The 19,047-nt window shown below is 40.2% G+C and overlaps 1 protein-coding gene across 3 annotated transcripts in view; it reads right to left on the minus strand.

The window, feature by feature from the left end:
- Nucleotides 1-454: 454 nt before the first annotated feature.
- Nucleotides 455-19,047, minus strand: part of rd3 (retinal degeneration 3, GUCY2D regulator) — a 78,991-nt gene continuing 60,398 nt past the window's right edge. For all 3 annotated transcript variants that reach the window (XM_052010898.1, XM_052010897.1, XM_052010899.1), the window contains 2 exons: nucleotides 12,687-13,004; nucleotides 455-2,757 (listed from right to left, as the gene is read on the minus strand). In XM_052010898.1, the coding sequence (XP_051866858.1) occupies nucleotides 2,460-2,757; nucleotides 12,687-12,982 (594 nt within the window). In that variant the 5' untranslated portion in view covers nucleotides 12,983-13,004 and the 3' untranslated portion in view covers nucleotides 455-2,459. The remainder of the gene's footprint in view (nucleotides 2,758-12,686; nucleotides 13,005-19,047) is intronic.

Below are 19,047 nucleotides of genomic sequence, written 5' to 3' on the forward strand. Positions count from 1 at the left end.
TAAGTATGTTCTTTTTTCTACTTGTATGATTTATGATGTTTTAAGAGTATATAAGGTTGCTGTATCTTTTTGAAGGTGATATGCATAATTTTCTTGATGGAGTATGATTGGAGAGGTACATACACACACATTATATGTTTCTTTTATGTGTGTGTATAATTTTTAAAAATCCGTTAAAATGGAGTAAGTCGGCAATGCGTAACTAGAGACTAAGAAAGAAGTTGACAGCTTGATAATCAATATAATAAATGCAACAGTTATCAGAGACTTTATTGTAAACATACAAGGGAAGCAACAGCAATGTAGTAGGATGGCATTCCAACAGTAAGACATGAAAACTAGAAAATTGGTTTATGCCTTTAGTACCTTGTCAGACTGATGGTTATATGACCTCCATGCAAAAGGAAAGCAAAAGCATTTTGAGAGACAACTCTGCTAAGCTACTCTCCTACATCTAATTGCACATCTGTAGAATACGATTAACGGGTGTGAGAGCCAGTTGCATCAGTAACTTACCAGATGAAAAAATCTAAACAGGTTGAAGGAAACGTGCATTTATAAATGTTGAGAAGAAAAAATTAGGTGTGTTCAAATTCCATGCTATTCATATTTTCATTTTAACTGCCGCATTGGATTAATAAAGAAGATGGGTTTTGTCAGGAACATTTCCATTCTAATTAGGATCACTCTGACAGAAAAAGCATGCTTCTTTAGGATAAAAAATAATCCCATTAGTGTGCCTTCTGAAAACATAAGTAATCGTATTTATATAGCTTAAAACAAACAAACCCAAGGAGCTGAAAATATGCTTTGAACTGCAGGAAAGACAGTAAACTGTAGAATGTTTTTTCCATTAGCTTTTATTCAGAGATAGGTTATGAAATTTATTTTTTTTAAACTTTGCATATGTAAAATCCTTGGATGCACTACATTTCATATAAATGGCCTTTCATTCCACTGTGTTTCATAATAGCACAGGTACCATTAAAGTGTACGTCCTCCAATTCTCTGTGACCCAGATTCACAAAAGATCTGTTAATTATTTAGCCAATAGGTGAAAGAGCTTCATTGCTGTGAACACCAGAGATGAAATGGATAATAGCAAGTAGCTAGACATTTCTCTAATATATAACAACATAACATAACAAAACAAGGTGATTGGAAACTTGCATCATGTTTAGCCTTGGATCTTCAATCCTTCATAGATTCTTTGCCCTAGTGCACCATTTTGCCATCAATGCCACAAAATGCACAAATATGGTCCAGGATGATCACTCTGCAATTTCTTTTCCTTCCCTTTGAAGTACAGGGAGGAAGTGAAAGAGACAAAGTTGGTCACATGCTTTATACCTGACAGGAAGATTTGGAGGAATTGAAAGCATTAATCTGCATCATTCAATTGATATGTAGCGTATCACTGTATTGTGCCAGGTTGCATATATATCATTCATATTATCAATAAATCTTCTGTTAGCCCTGCTCCATTCCTAGCTCCTAAATTGTACTATTTGAAGGGTTTAATTCTAGCATGATATTTAAAGACATTAAAAATAAAACTTATTTCTAAGTGAAAATAACTTAATAGTGTGCATTTGTGCCATGCATTGCAAAATGCATTTTATAAGTATCAATACTAATGAACATCACATTTCATTACTGACTGTGCACTACAGAGACTTGTCTGTGGAAAAATACCTAAAATGCTAATGGCTTATTTTTATAGACCTCAAAACAATTGGTCCATGGTATACAGCACTACATGTCATAAATTAATAATTCATATTTGAGTGCAATGACACTTGAGTTTATATTCAACAGAAGGTTGTTTAAAATCAGGCTTCCAAATCACTGTTGTTCTATAATTTTGCCAGAAACCAATTTCGCTTGTACTATATTCTGGAATAGGCAATTCAAATGCTCATCTGCAAGTTCACAAGTGCAACTGTTGATGGCAGTGGGCAGGCAATACACATTCATAGCAGTCACATTTCTGTCAGATTGAGGGTACATTAGTAAAATGTACAAGACTGACAATTCAAAGGCCTTAATATTACTGATAGGCTTAAACTGAACCCCCACCATGGCAGATGGGGAATTTAAATTCAGGTACCTAATTAGATTTTGGAATTAATAAACAAGTTTCAGTAATGGTAGTCATGATACTATTGGATTGTTATAAAAACTCCAGCTGATTCCCCAGTGTCTCTCTAGGGAGTGAAATTTCCTGTTTCTACACAGTCTGCCCACTGTCTGATTCCAGATTTACAGCAATGTAGTTAACTATAATTCTTGTCTGAAGTGAACAAGCAAGCCAAGAACAATTGGAGCAATAAATGCTGAGCTTGCCAATTCTGCCCACATCATCTGAATGAATAGTTCAAAGAAGTCAATCCTAAATTGAATGATTAAGTATATTTGATGGACTCTGTGCAATCATTTAAATTATATTGCATGATCCATCAGAAGTCTTTAATAGTCTTGAACTCTGGCATGCTCCACACTCGCCTGGCTGATACAAAGCTTTGCTCCACATCTTCTGAAACTGTCTTGATATTACTACTGAAGGGATAGATCCTTACTCGAGATTTAAATGTCATCATGGACTGACTCACTGTCCGCTTGTTGCTCCATTGCCTGATCAGTTTCCTTGTTTCTTGATCTTCCTTCATTCTCCCTATAGTATCCTGAAGAACAAATCGGAATAACTGCACCACTTCTTGCACTTCTGGTTCATACTCATCGATCAATTGCCGAAATCTGCACATCAAATGAATATCTTAATGTAATCTATAAATTCAGTGGAAGTATAGGTCAGAGAGTGAATAGTTGCTGTACTTCTTCACTGAGAACGATGCATTTGCATTGGAACAAAAGAACAGAAGAACAAGGCCTGTCAGCCCTTGAGACTGTTGCACTATTCATTGCGAGCACAGCCAACACAACCACCCATATTTTCCCCATATCCTTCACTGCCTTCAATAGATTTTGTTAACCAATCTTAGAGTTAAAGTTAGCAATTGAAGAGGGTTCCAAATTTTACCTCTCTTTGCAAATAAAAGTGTTTCCTAATTTCACTGCTGAGAGGTCTGGTTCTAGTTTTTTAGATCCCAGCTTTCCCAACTGGCAGAAATGCTTTCTTTCTATCTATTTTTTCCCCTTAACATCATGAAAACTGTAATCAAATCATCCATTAGACTTCTAAGTTCCAGGAAATACAGCCTAGTTTCTGAAATCTCTCTTTGTAATTTTAAAGTCTGTGACCCCCACCCCCCCCACCTCTCAGCCCCCCAAACCCCATGGCCATTCTATCCTTCCCAAAGTATGGCATTAGAACAGCTCACAGTGCTCCAGGTGTGCCCTAACCAGGGTTTGAAACTTACAGATTTTTAACAGGGTTTGACAGAGTGAATGCAAAGATGCTGTTTTCTCTGGCTGGGATATCTAGATCCAGGGCTCACCATCTCAAAATATGGAATTGGCTGTTAAGAATAGGGCTTAAAGGGATTTCTTCACAGAGAGGGTCATGAATCCTTGCAAGAGGGTTGGGGAAGTTCAGTCATCAAGGCAGAGATTTTTGGATATTAAGGGAATCAAAGCATATGAGGTTACTGTGGAAAAGTGACACTGAGGTTAAAGCTCAGCCATAATTCTACCAGAGCAGCTACCAGGAGCTGAATAACTTGCTCCTACTTCTATTTCTATGTATACCATTATTAGTTAAAAGCAATCATATAAACCCAAAATAAGCCAACTTAATGGATTATGATCAGCCTGGATATTATGCTCCTTACTGACAAATAGCCTACCTGTTTTCATCATCTAGTTCCACAAAATAAATTACAAAAACCAAGAAAAAAAATTAATAACCAGTTGAACCAAGGTACCAGAGGGTGACCAGCACCTTGGAGCCATATCTCAAAAAGGAATGAAGAATCTTTCATATTATTGAGAGAAAAAGGAAAAGCAAAATTAAATGAGCTGCTTTATGACATAACTACAGCTAATGGTGTTTCAGGGGTGAATGAATCCCGACCACATTGGATGCATACATGCCTGGGAGCCACTAAAAATGGCTTTGGATGCATTAATTTTCCAAGTTATGATGCTTAGTTTTATTGAATGCTTCTACCTTTAGAAAATACCTCTATGAAAAGATCCACCAGTCTTTTCTGTGATGTATTCACTTAATTAATTGATAAAACAATTGTTTCTGATTCCAAAGATAGAACTGTTGAAAGGGTGTCTATACTTATACCAAGAGTAATCAGTTTATTGTTGTTGCTGTATCTCCTGTAGCAGTGCACATTCCTTGTTACCCTGCTGCATATGCAATAAAACATTGCTGAATGCATAATTATGTTACAATAGAATGTTCCAAAACCACCAATTTTCTGTTTGCATTTTCCAGTGTAATTTAAATAAAGACACAAGTTCTCTGCACCAGACATGTAATAAATTAGAACTTTTGCATTTGTTACTTTTTATGTTAATCATTTAAATGTTTTGGTTCTTCAAAGGAGGTGTTAAAGAAAACTGTGCTGCACGACTGAGTAAAACATACAGTGCTTTAGTGTTCCCCTGTTTTGACCATGAGACTGACATACCAGTCATTGAGGGATTTTGAAACAAATTTGCCTAGAAACTGGATCGTGCAGCATCAGGAGGTGATAGCTATGAAAGGTGAAACTTTGTTGAAAATTAAGGACATCACATGGATCATAAAGTCCATGATTTTCATTGGAGTCTGACATACTAATGCAGGGAGGACCCTCAATAAGCGCTGTGGTGTCCAATGATGCACAAGGAACATTTACAGTGGCAAGACCTTGCAATGGCCTCCATGCTAGAACCTTCATGCCCAGCTTGAAACTCAGTGCTATTGTTTGCAACCCTGAGACAGCTGCAATGGGGATGAGGCTGCCTTCCATCTCCTGGAATGGATGGCATGACTTTGGAAAGAAATGCAGTGGTCTTTGTCAAAGTCTGTCCCAAACAGCTGTGTAAAACAGAGCTCTGTGCTCTACAGGCTATTCCCAGGGATCCACAACCACCGCAGGAGAGCTATCAACTCTGTGGAAGATGCCCTTTGGTCTGCCCAAAACTTGGTGCTCTTCCAATACAAGGAGTTGTCCATGACTGAATTTTACAAGGTACAGAACCATATACTGACGGATACACAGAAGCTTGGTGCAGCCACTGCATAGGCTCTGTGAGGAAAGGCCACAGCTTAAGGAGCTCTAACCCACTGCAAACTGAGAGGTTTGAGCCTGTGTCAAAAAATCCTCGGATTGTTTGGTCATGGAACATATGTACAAAGCAACTTGGTGTCAGTCTGGTTCAATGTATGTAAGCAAAATGATGTGTCTTATTATGAACAGTGATATGAATGAGCTGTGTAAGATCTTTGTACATTTAATGAAGAATGTACATTTTGGGAAAAGAGAGAATATTCAGTAACAAATATGTGACCTGCATGATTCACTGTCACCTCATGCAGAAGCAGAATTTCGCAATGCCTGCAATGTTTCCCTCTGTATGACTTAAAAGAGGCATTCCTGAGCAAGTCACTGAGCAGTTGTCGAAGTTTGACTCAGATAGGTCCACTTTAAGTTTGTTAATTACCTTTTTATTCTCGTAGTGCCATACCAGCCCACCACCCCCCAGTAGCAAACTTCACTTCCTGAAAGTTATGTGCCCCGCCCATTGACACCCACCACCACATGTTCATACTCTCTGACTCAACCACCGCCATGCCACCACCCAGACTACACACCATACATCTCATCACAACCCCCACTACTAACCCCCAAGTGGAACACACAGTCCCAACCTCTGACTACCAAACTTCACCCTGTTGGACTCAACCCTTTTAAGTAGTTTTTTTAACATGTATAGTGTTTAATACACCTCAAGTGGCTGCACAAGGAATGGCTGCTTCCTAGCTTATTGGTTCGTCCATCAAGTGAATGTGTGTTTTCTCATTGGTTGGTTTTGCCACAGGTGTCTAATAGGTTTCCTGATTGGACTATTGTTAGCTAAGGAGTACCTTTTATCTCAGGTATAAAAGGTGTCATTTTTTTGCTAATCACTCTCTTGCTCTCTCCCTCTCACCCCCCCCCCCCCCCCCCCCCAGCTCATCTTTAGTTCCTTTTATCTCGGCTCATCTCCTAGCAGTCAAGCTAGTGCCATGTGGTCTGTAACTGTTTCTTTGTTTTAAATTTTTCCAATAAATCTTTGTGAAGCACCAATTTGTTTTCAATTCATTCTTGGACTTCTGAAAGAACCTGCGGATTCAAAAATAACCAGATCCAACAACCCCAATACCTGACTACAAACCCTCCCCCAATTCATCTATTATCCTTCCTACTGATTCCCAGCAGCCAAGCAACACAGCATTCCTCCCCCAGCTCTCCCACAACTTCATAAGTCATTGACACATCAGCTGTGCCTACTTCAGCATGGCTAAATGGTAGTGTAGCAGTTAGTGTAATGCTATTATGGCTCCAGCAACCCGGGTTCAATTCTGGCCACTGTCTGTAAGGAATTTGTACGCTCTCCCTGTGTCTGCATGGGTTTCCTCCAGGTACTCCGGTTTCCTCCCACATTCCAAAAGACATATGGGTTAGGAAGTTGTGAGCATGCTATATTGGCGCCAGAAGCATGGCGACACTTGCAGGCTGCCCCCAGAACACTCTGCACAAAAGATGCATTTCACTGTGTGTTTTGATGTACATGTGACTAATAAAGATATCTTAAACTCATTTTTTACAGCCAGAATATTATGTACAAAGTTTGTCAAACAATACAACAATTAACTGGTTCTTTGCTGACTGCCTCAATGAGACTGGGGTAACGTACCCTGTGAAGGAACAGGAAATCACAGGCAGCATCTTATGGATATCAGTATTTGTCAGCACTAGAAATTCTATCAATCTCATGGAGTAATATTACTGAACATCGACAGCTTTGTAAAGAAAAAATTCCCTTTCACGAGTTTTTTACAATCTATCTCAGGTCTCCCTTTGCTGAAAATTTGCAGGGAGAGAGTTGAATATTGGCTTTCAAATCTTACTTAGTTTCTTTCAGTCATTTTATTTCTTATGCTGGTCTATATGTCTCTCTCTTTTTGAATTATCTTCTGGTTCTTTTTCTGCCCCCTTATATTGCCAAGAGCTATAGATGTTGTTGGTGATGGTGACTGGAGGAAGGATATGGTTGGGCCTGTAGATCCACATTGACTAACAGATGAGAGGTGAAACCAGCCAGCTGTACAAAGTCTTTGGCTTGATGGGGTACAAGGTTATAGAGCAAATGCCAGCAGCTAAGAAATTAAAAATAAGAGCAAAAGTCGGCCCTTAAGCCTGCCCCACCACTCATGGCTGATCTGATTGTGTTCTCAGCTCCACTTTCTTGCCTCGCCCTCATAACCTTGTCTTGTCTAAAGTCTAAAAACCTCTTGGACAAGCTCAATGATACTGCCTCAATGGTCCTCTAGATCAGAAGATTCCAAAGTTTACAACTGTTGATAGAAAATAATCCTCTGCATGTTGGTTTCAAATGATGTAGTGCTCCAGCCCATGTGTTGTGATAACCAGTTGGAAAACCAGAATTTGCACTTGAAATTGATTATTGTGTTTTAAATTGGTTCTAATATTATATGAATATAAAGAAACCAGCTACTAGTTTGACAGTATCATCCTTCATCGATTACCTGTTCACTTGCCTCCTTGACTTCCCATTAGCAATGTTATTCAGAGTCTATTCCATAAAGATGTAAATATATATTTATATTTTTGAAACAATAGAATAGTTAATATTGCAATTATAATTAAACCAAATGAGTAAATCAAAATAGGTTTCACTCACACCTCAGCTTTTGTTCAGAATGATAACACAGGATAAAGCTGTGGATAAAGCTGTTGTTTGCAAAGTGTAAACAGAAAAAGCAAAGACTGCTGATGAATGAAATTTAGACAATGGAACAGGATATTAACCAGGTCATGAGGCATCTGTCACTTGATGACCCTATCAAACTTTGAATAAAGTAACCTTAGCAAGAATTAGACAACAATGCTTTTTTTTGTGTAAAAGAAGTATGGAACAAAATTCCAAAGAAGCTGCTTAAACTCCCTTCAAGAAGCACTGGAGAGTGTTAGATGAGCATCTCTCACAATTGCTCGGAAGTGGTTAAATATAACTTTCTAGATGTGCTCTGTGTGTAGCCTTAAGCTGAATACTATGAAACAGGAATGAATTATTTGTCAGCCATATCACTTCCTCTGGATTTATTAATCTCTTATTAAAAAGGGTAACCAGATTATCCTGATGCAGTCCCTCAGCCCACGTGCCCTTCTATCCCACCTCAGTCCTCAACCCACCACCTCCCCATCAAACCATTGTCAAGTTATTTTCCTACGCCATCAGAATCAGAATCGGGTTTATTATCACTGACATATGTCGTGAAATTCGTTGTTTTGCGGCAGCAGTACGGTGCAAGACGTAACAATATAAGTTACAAAAATAAATAGTGCAAAAGAGAAATAACGAGCTAGGGTTCATGGGTTCATAAACTATTCAGAAATCTGATGGCGGAGGGGAAGAAACTGTTCCTGAAACATTGAGTGTGAGTCTTCAGGCTCCTGTACCTCTTCCCTGATGGTAGTAAGATATCTTTATTAGTCACATGTACATCGAAACACACAGTGAAATGCATTTTTTGTGTAGAGTGTTCTGGGGGCAGCCTGCAAGTGTTGCCACACTTCCGGTGCCAACATAGCATGCCTACAACTTCCTAACCCATACTTTTTTGGAATGTGGGAGGAAACCGGAGCACCCAGAGGAAACCCATGCAGACACGGGGAGAATGTACAAACTCCTTGCAGACATGGCCAGAATTGAACCTGGGTTGCTGGTGCTGTTCTAGCGTTACGCTAACTGTTACACTACCGTGAAGAATCAAAAGCTATCTTTTTTGCTGCATTATAAACTGTACCATTATAAATGCTACACATTACCATGACACAAGGTCATAAAACTGAAAAAGAAAGAACACGGGCTCTGGAGCTTATCAATGGCGGGTTAGGGAAAGTAATTACCAGAGCAGAAAGATGGAATCAACTGCAGGGTACATGTAATGCTGACTGAAGGTGGACAAAGTATCGCCAAAAAAGAAATGAGTTGCCAAAGGTTGATGAACCAAGCACGGAAGTGGAGAGAAAAAGAAAAAAAAATTGCTTTTTTATTGCACCTTCCATGTCACTTTCAGAGCATTATAAACACTAGAGTGCTTTACCACCATTGAGCATTTCTGAAATGACGACACCGTTGTTATGTTGGAAACGTGGCAGTCACAGCTGCAACCAGCAAATTCCCACAGTTATGTGAATATGACCAGTTCATCTCTTCAGTGATTTCCATTGAGATATAAGTATCTGTCACGATAGCTCCTTTTCATTAAAGATCTTTTGCATCCACCTTAGATCACAGATAAGTTTCACTTTAACATTTCACTGGAGAAGTTGCACTTTTAACAGTGGGGGACTCTGTAAGTGTCAGTGTAGATCCTTGTGCCCAAGTCTCTGGAGATGTCCTTGAAATAACAACTCTCTTACTTAAGGGTGAGGGTGCTACCAAAGACATCCCCTCCCCAGTGGCAATGACAAGCAGCCATAGGAGGGGAATGGGGGCAGAGGACAAATGGAATAGTGTGTTTGATACCTAATAAACAATCTGGGGAACATGTTGGTCATATTCTTGGTGAATGGATTCCAATACTTGCTGGTTTTCAGGATATCAGTGACTATAACATGAAATAAAATGTTGATTTTTATTTCAACTCCACACAAAAAAAAATCAGAAAATGAGGAAACAGCCCTCTGTGATTGACAATGGATGTTCCCTACATAAGAGCTTGATATATCTGCCAATTTTAACTCTGAGTATATTTTAGAAGACAGGCAGCAGGATGAATTAGAAATTTATCCATTAGAACCATAGAACACTACAGCACAGAAAACAGGCCATTCGACCCTTCTAGTCTGTGCCGAAACGTTATTCCGCTAGTCCCACTTACCTGCACCCGGTCCATAACCCTCCAGACCTCTCCTGTCCATGTATCTATCCAATTTATTCTTAAAACTTAAGAGTGAGCCCGCATTTACTATGTCAGATGGCACCCCGTTCCACACTCCCACCACTCTCTGAGTGAAGAAGTTCCCCCTAATGTTCCCCCTAAACCTTTCCTCTTTCACCCTAAAGCCATGTCCTCTTGTACTTATCTCTCCTAATCTAGGTGGAAAGAGCCTACTCGCGTTAACTCTGTCTATGCCCCTCATAATTTTGTAAACCTCTATCAAATCTCCCCTCATTCTTCTACGCTGCAAGGAATAAAGTCCTAACCTGTTCAATCTTTCCCTGTAACTCAACTCCTGAAGACCCAGCAACATTCTAGTAAATCTCCTCTGCACTCTTTCAATCTTTCTGATATCCTTCCTATAGTTAGGTGACCAGAACTGCACACAATACTACAACACAGCCAAGAAAGCTCACCAGCGCCTCTACTTCCTCAGGAGGCTAAAGAAATTTGGTTTGTCCCCTTTGACTCTCACCAGCTTTTACCGATGCACCACAGAAAGCATCCTATCTGGATGTATCACGGCTTGGTACAGCAACTGCTCCGCCCAGGACTGCAAGAAGCTGCAGAGTTGTGGACAGCAGCCTCCTATCCTTGGACTCTGTCTTTACCTCTCATTGTCTTGGTGAAGCAGCCAGCATAATCAAAGACCCCACCCACCAGGGACATTCTCTCCTCTTCCATCAGGTAGAAGATACAGGAGCCTGAGGGCACATACCACCAGACTTAAGGACAGCTTCTACCCCACTGTGATAAGACTATTGAACGGTTCCCTTATACAATGAGATGGATTATGACCTCACGATCTATCTTGCTGTGACCTTGCACCTTATTGCACTGCACTTTCTCTGTAGCTGTGACACTTTACTCTGTACTGTTATTGTTTTTAGCTGTACTACATCAATGCACTCTGTACTAACTCATTGTAACTGCACTGCATAATGAATTGACCTATACAATCGGATTGTAAGACAAGCTTTTCACTGTACCTCGGTACAAGTGACAATAATAAACCAATACCAATACTAATACCAAATTTGGCCTCACCAATGACTTATACAACCTCACCATAACATCCCAACTCCTATACTCAATACTTTGATTTATGAATGCCAGGATGCCAAAAGCCTTTTTTACAACCCTGTCTACCTGTGACGCCACTTTTAGGGAATTATATATCTGAACTCCCAGATCCCTTTGTTCCTCCGCACTCCTCAGTGCCCTACCATTTACTGTGTATGTCCTCCCTTGATTTGTCCTTCCAAAATGCAACACCTCACACTTGTCTGCATTAAATTCCATCTGCCATTTTCTGGACCATTTTTCCATTTGGTCCAGATCCCTCTGCAAGCTTTGAAAGCCTTCCTCGCTGTCCACTACACCTCCAATCTTAGTGTCATCAGCAAACTTGCTGATCCAATTTACCACATTATCATCTAGATCATTGATATAGACAACAAACAACAATGGCCCCTGCACAGATCCCTGAGGCACACCACTAGCCACAGGCTTCCAGTCTGAGAAATAATCATCCACAACCATTCTCTGTCTTCTCCCACACAGCCAGTTTTGAATCCAGTTTACAACCTTTCTGTGGATACCTAGTGACTGAACCTTCTGAACTAACCTCCCATGTGGGACCTTGTCAAAGGCCTAACTAAAGTCCATGTAGACAAATATTATTCTCACACTATTGTAATAGCCAAGCCTCTTAAAATTAGCTTACCAACATCTTACCCAAAACAGTTGGCAGATCACTAGGAAGGAGTGTAAGATCATGCTGTCACTTCATTCTAATGTCACAGGTGACTAGAAGTGACTTCTCATCTGTGTTGTTCGGGCTTTGTAATATATTCACATGCAAGCTTGAAGACAATAAAGCTTGACAGACAAGACTCCTTGAAACCTATGTGAGAGATTCCATAAGATATTAATATTAAAATACCTGCAGCATAGTACTGAACAGAAAGGTACTACTGGAGCTCTGAGCTACAAAGATTTCAGGTGAACTAAGCTTCCTTTGAATACATAAGCACCAAATGCACCACATATTCAAAAATATTTAATAAACTACAGCACGTTATTTCCAGAAGGCCAGAATGATCCTACTGTCAGCCCTTTGCAAATTTCCATATTCCCTCTATGATGAGGGCAATTTCAGCACATCGAGCCAGCACACAGAGCAATCCCATTCCCCTGAAACCTATTCTCCGCACATTCCCATGAACTCCCCCCAGGTTCTATCCCTCACCTGGTCATTAGGGGCAATTTATATTCACCAAATAACCTGCTAACCTGCATGGCTTTGGATGTGGAAGGAAGCCCGAACACCTGGAAGAAGCATAGTTTATTCAGCTGTAGTGGCCATGGGGAGAATGTGCAAACTCCTCACAGAGAGCACCAGAAGTTATGATTGAACTTGGGTCACTGGAGCTGTGAAGCAGCAGCTCTGCTCACTGCACCACAGTGCAGTGCTTCTTAATCAGTTTAGTTCATCCAAAGGAAGATCCAGACCATCATATAACAAACTAATATCAGAGTGTAGCAACATTACCTAAGTACCACTGGTCCACAGTAAGAAGGGTGGATTTTGGAACATGCTTCCTCAAACTCTAGTCTCTCCCCAGGGGTCACATCATAACTGTGTTGAGGATGGCTGACCAGCCAGCTGTAGTCCACACCTGTTTTTATTCTTCTATACTCATCTTCTCGCTCCCTTTGCATCTTCTCAGCTTGTTTTATCTGCCAGCTAAGTTCCATCATGAGAGTCTCCACGACCATATCTGTAGGGTTCTTCTGTGTGAATCTGTGATAGGGCTCATTCCATTTAAACCATGAAGATATTGACATTGTTCACTGGTGATGTTGTACTCTGAAAGCACATTAAGGAAGATTTAGTGACCTGCACAAGTTTCCTCTTAAAGTCACAGAAGCTTTAATATTTCTACTTTAGCCATGGAGGGCAACCATAATAAATGTTGAGTGATTGCTCTTAAGGGAGATTAAACCACAAATTGAAATTCTGGAGGAGGCACTCTTTTATACAAATGTACACCATTCTTTAGTACCTCTCCATTTAGCTATTTGATGAAGTAATGGGTGGGTGGCTGTGGGTAGTGCAATTAATGAATACATGAATGCGTAAATTCATTCGATAAAGCTCCACAAGGTCAAATTATCAAAATCAAATCCCATGGGACACAAAATTAGCAACAAAAACAGAAAGCAAAAGAACAGTGATGATAGTGGAGGGAAATTTGACATGGGGGGAAAAATTGGCAATGCAGAGAAGGACTGATTGAAAAGCTCTTTCAAATGCATGGGTCAAATAGAGTGCTGATCTTTCATTCTATAATTCTCCAATTCTATAACCCATCAAGCCCAGTCTTAAATGATTACTTAACAATCCTTCTAGTTACAGGATTCTAAATAATATTGGTGGTGAATGAAATCAGGAATCTTTACTTCCTTGTTTAAAGTACAAAAAATATACTTTTATTTATCTTAGAAATGTTAACATCTAATTGAGTAAGAAAACACAAAAGGCTTGCAAAATAAACTTATTCTCTGATACTAATTCTCAAATCTTCATTCATTTTAGAATTAAATCCTATTGTTCAATATCAATAGAACCTCAGAATGGATTCATTACGTTGTTTAACATATCTCAGAAGAAACTCATGAAACTTTAAAAGTTGAAACTAGAAACTCATGAACATTGAACTCTCCCACTTTAAGTAATCCCCACCTCCCTTCCCCACAACACCCCGTTCCCCCCCCCCCACCATGCTTCTCTTCTTCCCTTTCCTAGCTTATCTCTCTTTTTTCTACCTTTTTTTCCTTTCTCTCCTTACCTTTGACCCATCCCCCGGTAGGTCTGCTCTCCTCTCCTCCCCCACACCTGCCTATCACTATCTCTTACCTGCATCTACCTATCACCACCTTGTGCCCACCCCGCCTCCCCTCTTTTGTCCACCTATCACTGCTCTGCTTTTCCTTCCTCTATATTGGGCTTCCCCTTTTCCAATCTTCAGTCCTGAAGAAGGGTCCTGACCCGAAACATTGACCACCTGTTTTTCTCCACAGATGCTGCCGGGCCTGCTGAGTTCCTCCAGCATCATTGTGTTTTTCATCTAGATTCCAGCATCTGCAGTTCTTTGTTTCTCTTCTCAAACTTTAAAAGATACTGATATTAGCATTTATCTCCAAGAGATGGTTAATTTGGTTATTAATTTGATTTTCTTGCCTAACTTTTGTAAAATATTAATTATTATACAATGATTAGATGCTGCATGATATAGCCAAATCAAACTGAGAAACATATAAAAGGATTTATCCACACCACCCTAAAAAAATCACAACTTATGTGAAGAGTAATGTTCAAAATTATTTTTTTCATGTTTCAATCTTCACCTCTCATTTTCTAAATCATGCAGCTAAATGGTACTAGTAGTCTATCAATGCCTTTCTTCATGTGTAATCCAATGCCATGAAAATCACTGGAACCCCGCTACTGTGAGGCTATGAAAGTCAATGTCCTCTCAGCAAACATATTTACCACCAGTAATCCCACAGTGAAAAAAAGTGGCCACATTGTTGATCACCCAAGCTAATCCACTGGGGTAATTACTGCATCTGCTGCCACTTCCTCGCTAATTGTATCACAGCATCTAATTGTCCAAACACCAGCACAGAAACACTCACATGGGTAATGTAATTGCTGTATCAGAATTGCTATTAGTGGACTCAGCACTAGGACTATTGAGAGCAAAGGCTGGGATATGGAGGAGTATCCATATCCCAGCCTGGCGAGAGGGAGAGAATAGGGCCCCTCAAAGTGGACATCTTTGCGTGGAGCCGCAGGAGATGGGTGAGGTCCTCAATGAATATTTATCCTCTGTTTTTACTCTGGATAAGGACATGAAGACTTCGGACCTTGAGATAGTTAATGAGAAAGTCTTGGGGATAGTCTGCATTACAGTAGAAAAGGTACTGGACGTCATAAAACATATGAAGGTAGATAAACCTCCAGGGCCTGATCAGGTATATCCAAGAACACCGTGAAAAAGCTAGAGAAGAAATGGTGGGAGACCTGGCTGAGATATCAAAGTCAAAATCGAGTTTATTGCCATACGCACAAGTACCTGTATTGTCATTAATGACGGGTGAAGTGCCAGAAGACTGGAGGGCAGCTAATGTTGTGCCTTTATTTAAGAAGGACTGCAAGGAAAACCTGGGAACTATAGAGCAGTAAGCCTAACATCTGTGGTAGGTAAGTTACTAGAGGGGATTCTGAGGGATAAGATATACAAGCATCTGGAAAGACAGGGGTTGATTAGTCAGCATGGTTTTGTGTGTGGGACATCATGTCTCACTAATTTGATTGAGTTTTTTGAGGAAGTAACCAAGAAGGTCAATGAGGGCAGGACGGTAGATGAGGGTCTATATCGACTTCAGTAAGGCCTTTGATAAGGTTCCATATGATAGGCTACAATGGTTAGATCACACTGGATGTATGGAGAGCTGGCTAATTGGACACACAATTGGCTTGATGGTAGGAAACAGAGGGTGATGGTGGAAGGTTGTTTTTCGGACTGGAGGCCCTTGACCGGTGGTGTTCACCAGGGGTCAGTTTTGGGCCCATTGTCATTTGTCATCTATATTAATGATTTGGATGAGAATGTACAAGACATGGTTAGTAAGTCTGCAGGTGACATGAAAATAGGTGCTGTTGTTGACAGTGAAGATGGTTATCAGGATTTACAGAGGGATCTTGATCAGCTGGGTAAGTGGAGCAAGGAATGGCAAATGGAGTTTATTTCGGATAAGTACAAGGTGTTGCATTTTGGAAAGACAAATGAGGGTAGGAATTTCACAGTGAATGGCAGGGCTCTGGGGAGTGTTGTAGAACAGAGTACAGGTACGTGGTTCCCTGAAAGTGGCGTTGCAGGTAGACAGGGTGGTGAAGAAAGCTTTTGGCATGCTGGCCATCAGTCAGGGCATTGAGTATAGAGGTTAGGATATTACGTTGCAGTTGTACAAGACGCTGGTGAGGCTGCATTTGCAATATTGTGTTCAGTTTTGGTCACCCTGCCATATGAAAAATGCCATTAAACTGGAAAGAATACAGAGGAAATTTACGAGGATGTTGCTGGGATTTGAGGGACTGAATTATGGAGAGAGGTTGAGCAGTTGGGATTTTTTTCATTGGAGCATAGGAGAATGAAGTGTGATCTTATAGAAGTGTGTAAAATTATGAGGGGCATAAATTGGGTGAATGCACACAGCCTTTTTCCCAGGGTTGGGGAATCAAGAGCTAGAGGGCATAGGTGTAAGTTGAGAGGGGAGAAATTTAATAGGAACCTGAGGGGCAACTCTGTAATTCCCTTCTGAAGCCAACCCTTCCCTTCAAGAAGTGTCTTCATGTCGAATTCTTTTACCAAGTTTTTATCATGCCTTGATAACTCCTTCAGTGACTCAGTATATAAATTATTTATTTATACCATTCTTGGTAAAAGCCTTGGAATGTTTTTCAAGTTAAAAGTACCATAAAGGTGCAAGTCTTTTGTTGTCCAAGACCTGGTGGGGTCTATTTGGACTGTACTGACATGACAAGTGGCAGTGGGCTGTAAGAAGGAACTGCAGGCATTAATCTTTTTCCAGTGGGTGGTGCTGAGCCTTCTTTGTAAAGCCCCTTTGCTGTTCTCAAATGAGATGACATGCAAGGATAGATGCACCACATGGAACGATGAATCATCCATGGGAATCTGATTCATCTGTTGGGATTGTTTCCCTCGCCCACTTTTCAATATCATATCACTGAGAGAATTCTTTGTGGGAGTAATGGATCAGAAGCAGGCAGAACTTAAGGTAGCTGACACAAGGTTGAGTGTGACATTAGGAAGTATTTGTGGGCAGGGTGATTGAATTTTTGAAGAATGACTAGTGAGCAGTAAATATGGTTTAGACCATAGGGTTATACAGTGCAGAAACCTGCCCAACCTGTCCTGGCTGACCAAGGTGCCTTTCTGAGCTGGTCCCATTTGCCTGCATTTGACCATATCCCTCTAAACATTTCCTATCCATGCACCTGTCCAAATGTCTTTTAAACATTGTAATTGAACGCACCTCTTCCACTTTCGCTGGCAGCTCGTTCCACATACCCACCACCCTCTGTGTGAAAAAACGTGCTCCTCAGGTCCCCTCTCACCTTAACTGTATGCCCTCTAGTTTTAGATTTCCCTACTCTGGGAGAAAGACTATGACCATCCATCTTATCTGTGCCCTTCTTAAGGTGTATAAGGTGACCCCTCTGCTTTCTTTGCTCCAGGGAACATGTATTTTTGTGGAAGCTTTCATTTTTTTTAGGAAAGGAAGACTTTAGTCTGGTTAAGGCATTGGGAGAATCCTTCATCACAGAACTGGGAAGTTGGAAAGAATAAAATTGTAGTTTTTTTTTCCTACCTGAAAGCCTTCACTGGGAGTAATATGCCAGTCAAAAGCTCTGAAGAAGGCAGTTTGGCAGAGGACAAAAAGACACTATGAATTTTCAACTGCACCATCTTCAGTGAGTCGTTATACAACTTACAATGCTGGAAGGTCACAGCAAGAATAATTCACAAGTCAGTGACTTAACAAAGCAAAAGACTTTGGAATATTCTCTGAATTTTCTGAGGAATATCGCAAACCAGGAGATGCACCAGAGGACAAGGACAAAACCTATTGTCCAAATATTAAAAAGGAGACAGAGAATGGGGACCAAATGACACCAGATATTTTACCCAAAACAGCCCTCTACTAGAAATCAGAGAGAAAGGACAAAACAGCTTGTCACAAGGTGAAGAACAGCAGAGATGGGGATGAAGGGCTATATTTACTGTCTTTGAACAGGCCATAGACCGGTAGCTGTGGGGCTCTTTTGCAGAAGTCTTGGGTGTTATTTGAGGCACAAATAGAAATGAATGAGTGTGAAATTAGATTCCAAATTGCAATGATATCTGGTCAATGATTGTTCGTCAAAACATATTTTCCATTAATCTCAAAACATCACTATGCGGCATCCCTCACTAAGGACCCTCACCATCCAGGACATGCCCTCTTCTTGTCACTACGCTCGGGGAGGAGGTACACGAGCCTGATGACCCACACACTCAACAATTTAGGATCAGCTCCTTCCCCTCCGCCATCAGATTTCTGAACGGCCCATGAACCCATGAGCATTACTTTGTTATTCTTTTTTTTGCACTATTTATTCATTTCGTGATTTATAGTAAATTTATGTCTTTGCACTGTACTGCTGCTGCAAAACAACAGATTTCATGACATCTAAGTCACTGATAATAAACCTGATACTGAAAACAAATTCAGTTATAAAAGGTCATGTTATCAGGTTAATTTGTTGTTACCTTGAAGCATTTTATTTTCAATTGTTTTTTTAAAATTATGCAGGAACCTTTCATTGTAAAAATACTGCTTGGTGTGCAGGGTTTTGATAGTACTGCATTATTCCAGATTTAATAAATAACAATAAAATGTACTAATGTAGTATACCAGTTCAATTAACAATGCTAAATTAACTACTTAGCTTTTACTCATTGCCCAGAATAATCATGTGGGCGAGCACAACTATTTTCATTGAAGATACCGTTATGGATAGGAGATATTGCGCTATAATGATTGCTACTCCGCGTAGGTTATTTTGTTCCATTTCACTCTGGTATATCACCAAACAGATAAACCTCAGTTTGGAACGGAACCGAGCACCACAAAAGTAAAAGCGGTTTGCAAGGTGTCTGACTGCCTTTTCTTGTGTAAGGAACGTATTTTCACAAATAGAGCTGATGAATTCAAAAATAAATATATTACAGATACACTTACTCTTGTTAAAGGCAGAATCTCCTTTTTCAGGGATCCTC

This window comes from Pristis pectinata, chromosome 3 (assembly GCF_009764475.1).
Source record: "Pristis pectinata isolate sPriPec2 chromosome 3, sPriPec2.1.pri, whole genome shotgun sequence".
Lineage (NCBI taxonomy): Eukaryota > Metazoa > Chordata > Chondrichthyes > Rhinopristiformes > Pristidae > Pristis > Pristis pectinata.